We start from the raw sequence: 16,314 nt of genomic DNA on the forward strand, positions 1-16,314 counted from the left end.
TCTACAGATTCCACCTCCCCCAACACACACAACATTTTAAGCACAATACCTTCCTGTATAGCAAATGTAATGGGATTTGGAATGGAGTGAGAATGTTATCCCCATGAGGTTTTCATATGAATTTATCCAAATTCACATATTCTCCATCTTTGGGATGGAGAAGAACTTGGGAAACCAATCTGATATATTAGTGGATATATGACCAGAACTATTGAGTGCTTCACTCTTAATCCTGTGTAGTCAACCATGTAAGTCTTGAATTAAATTTAGCACTCCCTCCCCCGCCATGAGGCTCCTCATCTTTAATTCTGATAAGGCAAGCAGGTGCAACATGATCCTCTGCTAACTAGGAATAGTTGTACCTATTAAATGTGGACAGTGCAGGTGGGGTTAATTTTGTTTCAGTTCATTTTGTAATCTTATTCAGAGGACAAAGAAAATGATGGGTTCTTTTTAAAAAAAAAATGATGAGAGAAAGTGAACATCATAGCTTTTCCTAGTCTAGCTGGGGCAATCTCCTTTGCTTTTAATGTAAGAAGAAATCCAGAGTTTCTTGATGTAGCTGGTATCTTTAGGGAATTATTATTTAAAGCTATGTGCACTGTGCAGGAGACTATGGTTGATTATTACAGTCTTTGTGTGCTTGGACTTTCTGGGGGCTCCTACTTCCCTAGAAAATTGGCTTGGTTTTATCGAGAACCATTCCCACTGACCTTGGGCTCATTCACCCTACAGAATTGTAGTGCTATTATTACACATTAACTGCCATGGTTCCATCCTATGGAATCCTGAAATCTAACAGTTTAGAGAGGGGAATTTAGAATTCTCATCCAGAAAGTTCCCAGTGATCTGATTTTGATCAGAGGGGGGGTAAATTCCCTCCAAGAGGCACTACAGAAAGATACTGTCTCTAGGAATTCTAGGAAGACGCTCCCAAGAATCAGCCACAGCTTTTCTACTGTTGACGCACCATTGCTGAAGACGATGGAAACGCCATTGGCTTTAAAATGTAATTTTTTTTAAAAAAAGCAACAAAAGATAACAACTGAAGAGAAATGTAGAACACCACATTAAGAGCCCCTTATCCATGGTGGATATGTTCCATGACCTCCTATGTATGCCTTCAATCCACAGACAGTACAGAACCCCATATATACAGTACAGTATATATAGTCTGCAAGAAGAAAGATAAGGGACCATTTGTACATGGGTGACAAAGGTCAATGTTAAGAAAGGGGTGGTGGTGGTGATAGTGGTGGCTGAGATCCCCTTCTCACAGGAGCCACTGGGATTATTAGGTGGCAGGAAGGCTCTCCATGCACTAATGCCAGGCAGTAGTGAAGAAGGAAAAAGGAAAAATTTGGTGATTGAAAAAATGTATTTATTTAGGAGTTAGTTTTGTATTGGGGAAGGAAGGCAGGTGAGGGTGGGGGAAAGGACACTGCTGGGCTGAGTGTCTTGGTAATCTTGGTCACCACTATTTTGTCTGGCACCATTTTCTGGCTGTGTCTTGGGCCTGAATGTAGCCTAAGCTGACCTCCTTTGCGGCAGCACAGAAGCTGAGTTCTCATGCACCCACCTGTTCTAAGGGAGCTTAAGTTGTTTAGATACTATGGCAACAACTGTAAATAAATTACTGCGATATTTTTGGAGAATGGGTAAGTGAAACCACAGAAATGGAAACTGCAGATAAAGGGGTCTTACTGTATAATTGTAAGCTTTTCTGTCTAACCTATAAAACTTTCCTTAACTTATAAAGCCCTTTTAGGAGAATGCCTTCTTTATCCCAGATTCAGGGAAACACCCTAATAAGTAGGCCCTACTTGCTTTTGTAATTCACAGTGAACCAGCCTGTGCTTGAGTAGTTGATCAGATTCCAATTGCTCCTGAGTTTGTGAAATCAAAGGCTTTCATGGCCGGCATCCATAGTTTTTTGTGGGTTTTTCGGGCTATGTGGCCATGTTCTAGAAGAGTTTCTCCCTGACGTTTCGCAGCATCTGTGGCTGGCATCTTCAAAGAATGCTTGCCTGGAAAGGACTTGGGTATATATATTGTGTGACCTGGAGAGGCAGGAGTGATTTGCATGTGTATTTTTCTGTTGCTAATGGCAGGCCTCAGGGTGGGAGGCTATGCAAAAGAGGACGAGTGTCTGCTTGATTAGTGCTCATTGTCTGTTGGGAAATCCCTGACCCTGGGAGATTTATTATTTGCATTTGTTGAGTCTTTATCTTGCTATTTTTCAGGACTGGTAGCCAAACCCTAACAGCGTGCAAATTTTTAATTTTTCTTATATAGTCAAGGAGGTTTTGGAGAAGAGAGGAGAAGCTGACCTGGGAACATTGTTGGAGGGATTCTCCTTTAATTTTCCACATTTTCTTTTCCCTTTTTTCCTTAAGAGGCTTGTGAGAACCTTTGCTCAGAGGAAGTGAGTCAGAGACTTGCCTCTGGAAGGAGCTAGTAGCCAGGAGCACTGTATATAACTAGAGTCCCAGTTGATTGAGGTCTTTAATAGAGTTTGGGGACAAAGGCCAGGCCCACAGGGGTTCTTTACACTGCTGTTTAGCAGGGGAAGCTCATAGTCTTGTTCAGTGCCTCCTTAAGACTTTTCAGTATGAACACTGAAGGCCCTGCTGCAGTTATCTGCAACACTTGTGGGATGTTTGTATTCTTGCCTAGAGATGTGGGGAACTTCGCCTGCACTAAGTACAAGTTGGTGGCCCTCTCAGAAGTGAAAGTACAGCAGCTGGAGGCCCAGGTAGGTACACTTCAGCATCATAGGGAGCAAGTGGTTTTCCTGACCAGTATGGACCAGATGGTCCTGGATGCGAAACACGCAGAGGACATTGCTGAGGAGGAGGAGGAGGTCACTTCACATACTACAGAAGTAGATGGTTGGAGGAAAGCACACAGAAGTAGGGAAACCAGGAAACGTTCTGGGAGTTTGCAGCTACAGAATCAATTTGAACCTATCTGTTATCAGAGATGATGAGGAAGAGCAGCATGGACAGACTTCAGGGACAGAGCAGGGGACTCTGGGAGTACCACCAAAGGGAACAGCTGCTACTAAGCCTTGGAGGAGGTGTGTGGTCGTGGTGGGGGACTCCTTGCTGAGAGGTACTGAACCAGTGGTTTGTGGGCCTGACAAGATGTCTCGGGAGGTGTGCTGTCTCCCTGGGGAAAAGATCCATGATGTGACAGAGAGGCTGACAAAACTGACCATTATCCCTTTCTTTTGGTTCATGTAGAAACCAATTACACTGCAAGGCACAGCCTTCAGAATATCATAAGGGGTTATGAGGCTTTGGGTAGGAAGTTGAAAAAGATAGATGCGCAGATGCTCATCTCTTCTCCCAGTCGAAGGGCATGGTCCAGAAAGAGAAAAAAAAATAGTGGATGTAAACAACTGGTTCTGTAGATGGTGCCACCAAGAATGATTTGGATTCTTGGATCATGGACTGAGGTTCCATGAAGAAGCACCGCTGGCAAGGGATGGGTTGCATCTCATGCCAGATAGCAGAAATATTTTTGCCAATAGTCTCAAGAATTTGGTCAGGAGGGCTTTAAACTGAGTTATGTGGGGGAGGGAGACAGTATTCTGGAAGGCAAAAGGGATGGAGAAAATAGCCAAACTGTCATAGGGCGAACAAGACAAACAATGCAAGGACCCAACAGTGAGAGGAAAAATGTTTGCACAGGCAGCAAGTAAAGGGAACACATGGTCTTAAATGTCTCTATACTAATGCATAGAGTATGGGAAATAAGCAAGCTGAACTTGAACTCCTAGAACAACAAAGCCAATATGATATAATAGGCATAACTGAAACCTGGTGGGATGAGTCTCATGATTGGAATGTAGGAATAGAGGGGTATAACCTTTTCAAGAGAAATAGGCCAAATAATAAAGGAAGAGGAATAGCATTATATGTCAGGGAAATTTACACCAGTGAAGAGATCCAGGACATTTATCCTGGAAGCCAGGTGGAGAGCATCTGGATAAAAATTAAAGGGGAGGGAAACAACAGGGATATTATTGTGGGAGTCTACTACAGACCCCCGAGTCAGACGGAGGAATTGGATGATGCATTTCTAGAACAGATGACTATACACTCAGAAAGGAGAGATGGGGGACTTCAACTATCCTGATATTTGCTGGAAGTCAAACTCAGCCAAATCCTCAAGGTCTAGCAAATTCCTCACTTGCCTCAAAGACAATTTTATCGTCCAAAAGGTGGAAGAGGCAACTATTTTAGATCTGATTTTAACCAACAGGGATGATTTGGTTAATGGGGTGCAAGTGGTGGGATCATTAGGTGGAAGTGACCATGTTCTCCTGGAATTTGTTATACAGTGGAAAGGAGAAGCCAGACATAGTCAGACACGCATTCTAGACATTAGGAGAACTGATTTCAGTAAACTTAGAGAATAATTGAGGGTGATCCCGTGGTCAGGAATACTAAAGGAGAAGGAAGTTCAGGACAGGTGGGAGTTTCTCAAAAGTGAGATACTGAAGGCACAATTTCACACAGTTCCAGTGAGAAAGAAAAATGGGAGATGTTTCAAGAAACCAGGATGGATGACTAAGGAACTTTCAACTGAGCTAAGTTTTAAACGGAACATGTATAAGAAATGTAAAAAAGGGGAGATCATCAAAACGGAATTCAATGAAATAGCGAGCATGTGTAGGTGTAAAGTCAGAAAAGCTAACACACAGGCTTGCTACAGAGGTTAAGAACAATAAAAAGGGCTTTTTTTGGATATGTCTGCAGCAAAACGAAGAAGAAGGAAATGGTAGGGCCACTCCATGGAGAAGATGGCAAAACGCTAACAGAAGACAGAGAAAAGGCAGAATTACTCAACACCTTCTTTGCCTCAGTGTTCTCAGAAAAGGCAAAGGGTGCTTAACCTGAGGATAATGGAGCAGAGGACCGAATAGGGGAAATTCAGCACAGATTAAGTAAAGAGATAGTACAGGAATATTTTGTTAATCTAAATGAATATAAGTCTCCAGGACTTGATGAACTACATCCAAAAGTATTAAAAGAACTGGCAGATGTAATATCAGAGCCATTGGCAATAATCTCTGAGAACTCCTGGAAAACAGAAGTCCCAGCAGACTGGAGGAGGGCAAACATTGTCCCCATCTTCAAGAAGGGGGAAAAAGAGGATCCCAACAATTATTGTCCAGTCAATCTGACATCTTCTAGAGAAGATAATTAAACAGAGAGTCTGTGACCATCTAGAAGGCAATGCCATAAACCCAAAAAGTCAACACGGGTTTCAGAGAAACAGGTCATGCCAGGAAAATCTGATTTCTTTTTTTGATAAAATTACAAGCTTGGTAGATGAAGAGAATGCTGTGGATACAGCATATCTTGATTTCAGTAAGGCCTTTGACATGGTTCCTCATGACATTCTTGCAAACAAGCTTGTAAAATGTGGGTTAGACAAGGCAACTGTTACATGGATTTGTACTTGGTTGTCCAGCCGTACACAAAGGGTGCTCAACAATGGTTCCGTTTCATCCTGGAGAGAAGTGACCAGTGGGGTGCCACAGGGTTCTGTCCTGGGCCCAGTGCTATTCAACATCTTTATCAATGACTTTATGAATGACTTGGATGACAGATTTAGGGGCATACTTATCAAATTTGCAGATGACACAAAATTAGGAGGAGTAGCTAACACCACAGAGGACAGGATCAAAATTCAAAATGACCTGAATAAACTGGAAAGCTGAGCTCAAGCTAACAAAAAGATATTCAACACACAAAAAAATGTAAGGTACTGCATATAGTGGGCAGAAAAACAAAATGTATAGATACAGGATGGGGTACACCTGGTTTAAGGAAACTTCATGTGAAAGGGATCTAGGAGTCCAAGTAGACCACAAGTTGAACATGAGTCAACAGTGCGATGCGGCAGCTAAAAAGGCCAATGCAATTTTAGGCTGCATCAATAGAAGTATTGTGTCTAGATCAAGGGAAGTAATAGTACCACTCTATTCTGCTTTGGTCAGGCCCTGCCTGGAATACTGTGTCCAGTTCTGGGCACCACAATTCTTTTCTTTCTTTCTTTCTTTCTTTCTTTCTTTCAGTTATGTTTATTTAGCAATACGGGTGTATGTACATTTATGAGAATCCACCTTTGAATCCCCTGCAGCAGGAGACATACACAAACAGTGAAGGGCTGGACTCTGCGCTGCACAGTGGCCTTCAAGGCCATCCTCCCATCCTGCTTGTCACAATTGTGAAACAGAGGTAAGAAAGGGATAGACAAGAAGCAAATCAGTTCACACGGTAGAATCTTTGGGTAGAGACTCTCCGCATTAGCCAGCGTTAAAACAATCGGGCTCCATAGCCAAACGTCTGTTTAATGCCCTCAAAGTAGTAACATTGCCAGCCCTCCCTTGTTCTCTCTTCTTCTCTGGCTGGGATGCCCCTCCCTTCCAGATGGACTTCTGTTTCACCAGCTCTGTCAATGAAGATCAAGTTGATGGTTGCAACGTGTCCCTCTGGCCATGACTTGGGCACCACAATTCAAAAGGAATGTTGAGAAACTGGAGAATGTCCAAAAGAGGGCGACTAAAATGGTGAAGGGTCTGGAAACCATGCCCTATGAAGAACGACTTAGGGAGCTGGGGATGTTTAGCCTGGAGAAGAGTAGGTTAAGAGGTGATATGATAGCCCTGTTTAAATATCTGAGGGGATGTCATATTGAGGAGGGAGCAAGCTTGATTTCTGCTGCTCCAGAGAACAGGACCCAAAACAATGGATGCAAGCTACAGGAAAAGAGATTCCACCTCAACATTAGGAGGAACTTCCTGATAGTAAGGGCTGTTAGACAGTGGAACATACTCCCTCAGAATGTAGTGGAGTCTCCTTCCTTGGAGGTCTTAAACAGAGGCTGGATGGCCATCTGTCAGGTATGCTTTGATTGAGAGTTCCTGCACGGCAGGGGTTGGACTGGATGGCCCTTGTGGTCTCTTCCAACTCTACGATTCTATGACTATCTGAACAATCTCTTATTTTGATGAAATTATGGAAAAATGCCAAAAGGAGTTTTCACAGCAACCCCAGATATCCTTCTTTGTTTTGTTGAGGATTCTGGTGTAGTTGAGGGTGCTTTCTATAACATTCCTTTTAGATCAAAACTAAGCTCTTTAGGCAGAATTGCTGAAAATTTTCCCCTCTGCACCACTTTATGCTGCTAAAATCAGACACCTTTTTCATGGAGACTGGTGAAGGATTGCCTACCAAATACAATGCAACTCCTTCAGGAGTCATTAAACTGGATTAGAACTAATAGGGTTTAGTGTTTCTCTTGGGAGTTTCTACCACATTCAATTTATTTACCCATTTTTACCTTTTTTGCCTCAATTCTGACAGTTTTAAAATAAAGAATTTAATTTGAAACAAACTGCACTGCTTCAAGTAGATTATACTCTCGAGGCCTTAATTGACTTGTCTTTATAGAGGTATGGTTTAATTTCAGCATCTCTGTTTTGTTTTCCATTTCAGAGCATTCTAGTTGTAACTGTGAATGGATCATTTGTGTATGAATACAAAGCACATCATCATGTGCTTCTGACTGGCAGAATTTTATACAATTGGTACCTTTGGAAACTATAATTCTAGAATCTAGAAACATGTAGAATAACTGCTTTTCTCTCCTATGTCAAAGCTCACATTCTAGTGAAAAGTCTTGATTTCCCATTGATTTTGGTAGTTTGGAAATTTATTCAGAGAGGTAATCCAAGTACATTGAAAATTATAAGAATGTTCATAATATCTCAGATGTTGAAAATCTACCAAACTGGGATGTTGATGACATATGCAACAGACTTCACGCTGCAAACATTTTTCTTTAGGACAACACAGACGGCTTCTTGCCCATCATACCCATACATGCATGGGATGCATCCTTACCCCCCCTCCCCATAAAAGGCTGCTGAAAAGCAATAGTGCTGCTGTGATTTGCCTACTGCCTTTAGGTACAGAGACTTTATTTATATAACTATATAACAGCGCTTTAGAAATAAAGTTTAATAATAATAATAATAATAATAATAATAATAATAACTAACAATGCAGTAATCAAGGCTAACTACAGACAGTAGAAGCTCCACTTAAGACTTTAGGTATATGTGAACAGGCCTTTGTGTTTAAAACCAGTTTTGTCCCAGTCATAAAATTGTTGGGAGCTAATTGTAGGGGCAGGGAAACACACCAGCAGGCATGGGTACTTCCTTACCTTTTCACACTTTCTTAATAGTGGAAATGAGCTCAAATAGGAGGAAATGTTTGTGGGAAGAGATGGGACTACTGTGGGGTAGCATCATGCAGGAGGTTATGTCCAGCCACTATCATTCATGTTTTTAATTTTGTTTTTAAAATCATGTCCCTACCATTTAATTTATATGTCAAGGAGAAAGATCTGGTTTTTAAGAAAAAGCTCTATTGCAAACTAGCATAACTGAGTATTAAACTGACTTCAGGTAAATGTAAAATTCTGTGACATGACAGAACAACAAGGCCAGAAAAGTCTAGAGACCTATCAGTTCTATACTCCCCCCCCCCCCGCAGTTCAGGATCTTGCCCATATCAACCTCTTATAAATGGCACCTTCTTATACAGATATTAATCTAGGTTTCTTCAATTTGGGTGACCTCCAGGTTTCCTTGGACTGCTCCTTTTAAAAACCTCAGCCAACATATTAAATGTCCAAGAGTTCTGGGATTGTAGTCCAATACACCTGGAGGATACCAGATTGAACAGTACTGTCCAGGTCAGTTGCTAGTGCAAAAGATCAAAGATGATGAGATACAATGAACTGCTGGACTTTTGGTATATGTGTCTGTGATATTTGTGCAAGAAACAATGCTAAAATATCTCCTTGAAATGAGCTAAACATCTTTCACTGGATTTAAGATGAGGTATGGAGTATAGAAGTTATTAAGTTAAACAAAATTCAGGGTGAAATTTTTATTGAGCAATAACTCTGTGAAACTCAAAAGGCTGCCTGTTCCTATTCCAAAGAAAGAAAGAAGAAATTATGTTATATTTCTTGTACTTCCACTTCTTTGGGGAACAGTGACAGTAACCATCACCTAAAGAACTTTTCATGCTGGGAGTGAAGACTGGAGCTGCTTAAAAAGTTCTGATCTCCTGAAAACAGAAATGGATAATACACTCCTTTGAACAGTCTATCCAGGTTCTTAAAAACTGTATAATCTAGAATGGCACTACGAGAACATGTAGGGAAGCTTCTAAAAGATGAATGTCACCCTTTCAAAAGAGGTAGGATATACATATATTCTAATATCTGCCCCTAATCTGTCTTTTGGATTTAACAGCAGGAGCCTTTTAATATTCAGTTCACTACCATTTATCTGCTTCTACTTAATTTGGCAAATTGTATTATCACTTACCTTCACAACAGTTACCAACCCATCATTGCTGTTTGGATCAGTTAGAATGGTAAACCGGCCTGTAGGATCCCCACTAGTCATTCGATACATTGCATTCCAGGCAAGCGTATGGGGCTGATCCTTATCAGTCACTGTCAGATTAGCTACTATCACATCAACTCTGTTTTCAGGGACTTCACCATAGAACTGAAATCATAAGATACATCATCATCATCATCATCATCATCATCATCATGTATCCTACTTTCCTCCCAAAATTAGGACAGAACTGGGAACAATACAAATTGAAACATACAAAAAGTGAACATTAAAACAGAATTAAATTATTCATAGCATTAAAAACAATTCAAACCTCATGCTAAAGGAATAACATGTAATTTAAAAAAAGATTAAAAGCTATTTAAAAACAATTGAGTTTAAAACAATGCAGCCTTTCAAAGCCTATTCTTTAAACAAATTCTGTTTTAAAAGCCTGTTGGAATAAAAAGGTTTTAGACAGCTGATGGAAGGACATCAGGGAGGTGCCATTCTGTCCTCCCTGGGAAGGGAGTTCCAGAATTCTAGGAGCAGCCACTGAGAAGTCCCTCTCTTGTGTCCCCATCAAATGTGCTTGCAGTGATGGTGGAACTGAGAGAAGGATCTCTCCTGATGATCTCTTGGCCAAGGCAGGCACATACAGCGAGGTGTGTAAGATAGCCTGGGCCTGAGCCATATAGGGCTTTATAAGTTTTAACAGAGGCACAATACGGTCTCTGTAATCTGCCACAGTTAACAGTTTGGCTGCAGCCCTTTGGGCCAGTGGAAATTTCTAAATATGCAAAAACATTCCTAGCCACTCCAGAAATCAGGACTCCAGGTTCAAAGATGAGTCCAGGAGTACATCCAAACTGTGAACCTGTGTTTTCATGGGGAGAGTAATCCCATCTAACATAGGCTGAATCTCGTATTCAGTATAAGCTCCTGTTGTTGACTTTTAAAGCCCTCCATAGGCTGGCCCCTTCTTTTTTATCAGACCTTCTTTCTCCTCACCTTCCCGCTTGTGTCCTCCGTTCTGGCAGTCAAGATCTGCTGTCTCAGCCCAGGATTTTCTCTGCCCCATCCCAGATTCATCCCTTTTCACTTGCTGCCCCTCACTCCTGGAATCTCCTTCCCCCATGGACACGGCTCATCACTTGTTTAACTAGTTTGAAAACTGAGTTGAACACCATCCTGTTCAGAAAAGTGTTCCCAGGCATTCCATGACTACTATTTGCTATTTTAATTTGTTGCCTGTTTTATTGAACCCTTTCCTGTACTGTACATGTATTATTTATATGTATTCAGCTATTATTTCTTAGATTGTACACCATGGGCAGGTTTACTCGTTTCTATTTTATTGTATTTACAGTGCTGTGCAAATCTACAGCGCTATATAAATAAATCATCATCATCATCATCATCATCATCATCATCATCATCATCATCATCATCATCATCATCATCCCTGGTCTGCCTTTTGACAGACCAGGAGCATCTGTGTCTTGTGTGGATTAAACTTCAATATGTTTGCCCTCATTGTCCATTACTGATGACAGACACTGGTTTAGGACCAAGACAGCCTCCTTGGATTGAGGCGGAAAGGAGTAGTACAGTTGTGAGTTATCTGTGTATTGCTTTCTCCCAGAAATTTCATGTATATATTAAATAGCATGGGGGAACAAAATATAACCCTGAGGAACCCCATAAGTCAATGACCAGGGAGTGAAAAGGTGGTCTTCCATCAAAGCACCACCTTCTGGTTCCCCCCCCCCCTCCAGAAAATAATAGAGCCACTGTAAAACTATCCCTCCAAGTCCCATCCCACTGAGGTGGCCCAGAAAGATACCATAGTAGATGGTACGGAAAGTAAGTGAGAAGTCCAACAAAACCAACAGGAACATACTCCCCCTGTCCACTTCCCTGAGTAGGTCGTCCACCAGGACAACCGAACCTGTCTCTGCTCCAAAGAAAGGCTTGAAACGAGACTGAAATGGAACTAGATAATCCATTTCATCCAGGAGCTAGGAGGTCACCACAAACTCCAATATTTTACTCAAAAATGGTATATTGGACACTGGCTGATAATTATCCATTATAGAGAGATTTAGGGATGGCTTTTTCAACAAATGGCTCACAACTGCTTCCTTAGGCAAGCTGAAACTCTACTTTGTTGTAAGAAGGCAATGGCCACCCCTTTCACCCAGTCAGCCAGTCCCACTCTGGCCTGTTTAATGTGTCAGGAAAGGGAAGTGCATGTGGTGGCTCTCCCTCTCCAAGGAACCTGTCCACATCCTCAGGCAACAGGAGCCAGTTACATCCATTTGGATCTATATCAATTACAGCATCCAAATGGGAGCAGATCTAAGCAATTTTATCTGCAGAGTACAAGCAAATTCTTCACAGTGGACCATTGAGTGGTTTGCATTTTCTACTTGAGGATCTGTGTGTAATACACCTCTGACCACTCAAAACTCTGTAGTTGGCTTCTTGTGGATGTAATGGTGGCAACAAAAATTTTTTTCTTTGCTGACTGGACTGCCACAGAATAGACCTTCAAATAGCCCTGGCCAGAAGTGCTCTGAGACTTCTGCCAACATTGCTCAAAGTCTCTGAAGATTTTCACACTGGCACTTATTGTGGGTTAAGTGCTGGTAAAGCACCTGTAAAACATCCCTGAAGTGTGAGGGTGTGAAAGTCAGCCACACTTCTGAAATGTCAGTGAAGTGTCCCCTCGCCTCTACCGTCTTTGAATTGTCCACAGAACAGCCATTTCCTATTAACGCAAAGTTCCTGTTAATAGGAAAGGACAGGTTGCTCACCTGTAACTGTGTTTCTTCGAGTGGTCATCTGCAAATTCACACAAATGGGTTATTTCTGCGCATGCGCAGCAAACTCGGAAACTTCCAGAGTCTCTGGGCAGAAAGTCATGTAACTTTCTGCAGCTTATTGCAACTTTTTGGCGGTAGCCCTGCCCATCCCGTATATAAGGCCCCTGGTGGCCCGCTCCTCTTCAGTTCCGAATGAGCCACAAACAGCGCTGCAACAAGCGTTGTCAATGGAGCAGACACTGAGGGGAAGGACGGGTGGGTTTGTGTGAATTCGCAGATGACCACTCGAAGAAACACAGTTACAGGTGAGCAACCTGTCCTTCTTCTTCGTGGTCTCTGCGAATCACATGAATGGGTTAGACTAGCAAGCTTGAGTCAATGGAGGCGGGAGTGTCAAACAATAAAAATTTATTAGAACAACATCAGCAACAACGCAAGTGGTGCATTTGTCAAAGGTGTAACCTGAGAAACCTTAATGCAAACCAGATAACAACACTGCCCTCCCAAAGGCTGCATCCTGTCTAGCCCTGGCATCCAGCCTGTAATGCCTGACAAATGTCAAGGGCTGGGACCATATAGCTGCCTTGCAAATTTCTTCCAAAGGGATCCCCATCAAGAAGGCAGAGGATGCCGCTACCGCCCTAGTTGTATGAGCCCGAACCCATTCGGGACAGGGTCTACCTGAGAGTTCATAACAGAGGTGAATTACATTCATTATCCATTTAGAGAACCTCTGAGGAGAAACGGGCAGGCCTTTTTTCGGGTTCAAGTAACAGACAAAAAGCCTGTTGGTGGATCGTGAACTGGAGGTTCTGTCTAAATAGAAGGCTAACGCCCTTCTGACATCTAAGGCATGAATCCGACGTTCTTCCTCAGAAGTTGGGTTCGGGGCAAGGGTAGGCAACACAATATCCTGGTTGGTATGGAAGGCTGACACTACTTTGGGAAGGAAAGAAATGTCTGTCCTGAGAACCACCTTGTCTTTATGAAATCTAAGGTAGGGCTGGTCGACCCTCAAGGCACATAGCTCACCAGCTCGGCGAGCGGATGTGATGGCCACCAAGAATGCTGTCTTCCAAGTTACTAATCTTAAGTCAGCAGTGGCCATGGGTTCAAAGGGTTTGTGTGCCAGTCTGGACAGTACTAGGTCCAGGCTCCATGCTGGAGGTGGCATGGAGGAAAGGGGGTGTAAATTATTTAAACCTTTCAAGAATCGCTTAACAAACGGGTCTCTAAACAGAGACGGTTTATCCTCAGAGACATAATGGGACGAAATGGCCACAAGGTATCGTTTGATGGAGCTGAGTGACAGGCCCAAGTCTGACAAAGACATTAGAAATTCCAATATATTGGTAATAGATACCTGAGACAATAAAACATTCCTTTGGTTAAGAAATGCAACATATTTGTCCCATTTGTAGCGGTAGGCCCTCTGGGTGGACGGTTTCTGGGCCGCTCGGAGGACCTTAGAGACATCAGGGGGGAAAGAGGTTAACGCCGAATCCTCCATGCCACCAGCGATTGCATACTAGGATGGAGGACCCGGCCACTGTACAGTGAGAGTAGGTCTGGTCTCTAGTCCAGCCGGAGATAATCGTCAGCGATTGCATACTAGGATGGAGGACCCGGCCACTGTACAGTGAGAGTAGGTCTGGTTGGTAGTCCAGCCGGAGATAATCGTCCCGTGAGCTCTGAAGGAGAGGGGCAAACCACGGTTGTCTGGGCCACCATGGGGTGATCAGGATCGCGTCCGTGAAGTCTGTACACATCTTTGTCAGTACCCTGGTGATTAGTGGAAATGGGGGAAACGCATAAAACAGTTCGTTTGTCCACTGGAATTGGAAGGCGTTGCCGAGGGAGCCTGCTCCACGAACCCGTGAGCAGAACCTGTCCAGTTGGGCATTGGTGGGGGAGGCGAATAGATCCACTGACGGAGGGCCCCAACGGTGGAAGAGGAGAGAGGCTACTTCTGGGTGAAGCCTCCATTCGTGACATGTCGTCCGGGATCTGCTGAGCTGATCCGCGAGGTCGTTTTCGTCCCCTGGGAGGTGGATGCACTGAAACAGGATGCTGTGTTGTATGCACCAATCCCAGATCCGGAGCGTGATGTTCAGCAGTGTCCTTGACCTTGTACCTCCTTGTTTGTTGAGGTAATACATGGTTGTGGTATTGTCCGTTAAAAGGAGGACCACCTTGCCGGTGAGAAGAGTCTGAAAGGCCTTCAGAGCTTTCTCCACCGCCATCATTTCCAATGAATTGATGTGTAGGTTTGACTCCGTGTGAGTCCATTTGTCCTTGACGGTGAAGCCCAATGCGTGGGCTCCCCATCCTTGTAGAGATGCATCTGTTGTCAGAGTTATCTCTGGTTGAGGAGGAGTAAAGGGCATGCCGGAGCAGACGTTGTCTGGCTGGAGCCACCATCTCAGCGAGGTTTGGACCTTTCTTGGGATGGTGAGAATCTTGTCTGGATGGTCCTTCACCGGGTCGAAGGCGGATAGAAACCAAGACTGTACAGGTCTGAGACGCAGTCTTGCCCAGAGTGTAACAAAGGTTGTGGAGGCTAAATGTCCCATTGCTACCTGTACCACACGGGCTGGTAGATGTCTGTACCGAAGGCAAGCTCGTATAGCGAGCGACAGGGTTTGAAATCTGGACCGTGGAAGGTAAGCTTTGGCTGACTCTGAGTCCAGTAGTGTGCCTATAAAATCGATCTGCCTGGATGGAGTCAAATGCGATTTTTCGAGGTTGACGCGAAGTCCCAATGATGCCAGTAGGTCTTGGGCAAAGTCCATCTGGTGCTGGAGGGACTCTCTCGACAGTGCGGTGAACAACCAGTCGTCCAAGTAAGGGAAGACTACGATTCCCTGCTGACGAAGATAAGCGACGACAGGAGCCATACACTTTGTGAAGACCCTCGGTGCTGAAGACAGACCGAATGGAAGAACCTTGTACTGAAAGAAGTCTGGTCCAACGGTGAAGGTGAGGAATCTGCGATGATCGTTTCGTATCGCAATGTGAAAATAGGCGTCCTTCAGCTCCAGCGTCACAAACCAGGTGTCCTTCTGCAAGAGCGGCAGAATAGAAGCAAGAGTTACCATCCTGAAGCGTCTGTAAACTATGAAGGAGTTTAGGGCACGCAAGTCCAAAATCGGCCTAAGGCCCTCAGGTTTTTTCGGGACAATAAAATATTTAGAGAAGAAGCAGTATCGGGCCTGGGAAGGGTGTACAGACTAGATAGCGCCCTTGTCCAAGAGGGAGCGCACTTCGTCGAGAAGGGTGTTTGAGGGGACGGTGGTAATGATAGCTCCGGTGGTAGGGAGCTCAGAAAACTCTAGGGCATAACCCCTTCGAACTATGTTGAGAGCCCAGGAGTCTGTTGTGATGGATGACGAAGTGCGCAGAAAGGCTTCAAAATCTCTTTTTGCCCCTAGCGTCCTTCTTTTTATAACCTTGCTGGTAGCGGTTCTGAGGCTGCTGGCGACGGTCTTGCTGGGGGGGAGACCTTGAACACCCGCCTGGGTGTTCGGGATGGTGGAAGCGTTGCTGGCCATGGTGGAACCAGCTCCGTTGGCCACTGTAGCGTTGTTTGGCTGGTCTGGAGGTGGAGGCTGACATGCCATGTTTCTTGGCAGCTGTCTTCATCCTGTATCGGAAGCTCAGCTTTTCGTCTGTCTCTTTATTAAACAAGCCGGAGTTATCGAACGGCAGTCCTCTATGGCTGCTTTGGCCTGGGGGGTCAGGTCCAACGAGCGCAGCCAGGCATAACGGCGAAGAGCTACCGATCCAGAGAGGATCTTGGAAGAGCAATCAGTTGAGTGTCTAGCTGAAATTATCTGCTGACCTCCCACCGAATGGACCTCGTTCCGGATGGCAGACATGATCCTCTTCTTATCATCAGGAAGCTCACTGATGATTGGGTCCATCTTCTCCATAAGGAGTTGGACATATGCCCCCATACATGCTGCGTAGTTGGCAATTTTTATGTCCAGTGCAGCGGAGGCATAAAACTTTTTCGCTAAGCCGTCGATCTTCCTACTCTCCTTA

At 43.9% G+C, this 16,314-nt stretch overlaps 1 protein-coding gene across 1 annotated transcript in view; it reads right to left on the reverse strand.

The window, feature by feature from the left end:
* The window catches only part of CDH2 (cadherin 2), a 187,513-nt gene that overhangs the window by 21,448 nt on the left and 149,751 nt on the right, over positions 1-16,314 (reverse strand). The window contains exon 9 of the mRNA XM_089517220.1: positions 9,425-9,610. Within this exon, the coding sequence (XP_089373346.1) occupies positions 9,425-9,610 (186 nt within the window). The remainder of the gene's footprint in view (positions 1-9,424; positions 9,611-16,314) is intronic.

The sequence above is a fragment of the Sceloporus occidentalis genome, unplaced genomic scaffold, assembly GCF_023333645.1.
Source record: "Sceloporus occidentalis isolate IW3139 unplaced genomic scaffold, rSceOcc1.0.p SCAF_3, whole genome shotgun sequence".
Lineage (NCBI taxonomy): Eukaryota > Metazoa > Chordata > Lepidosauria > Squamata > Phrynosomatidae > Sceloporus > Sceloporus occidentalis.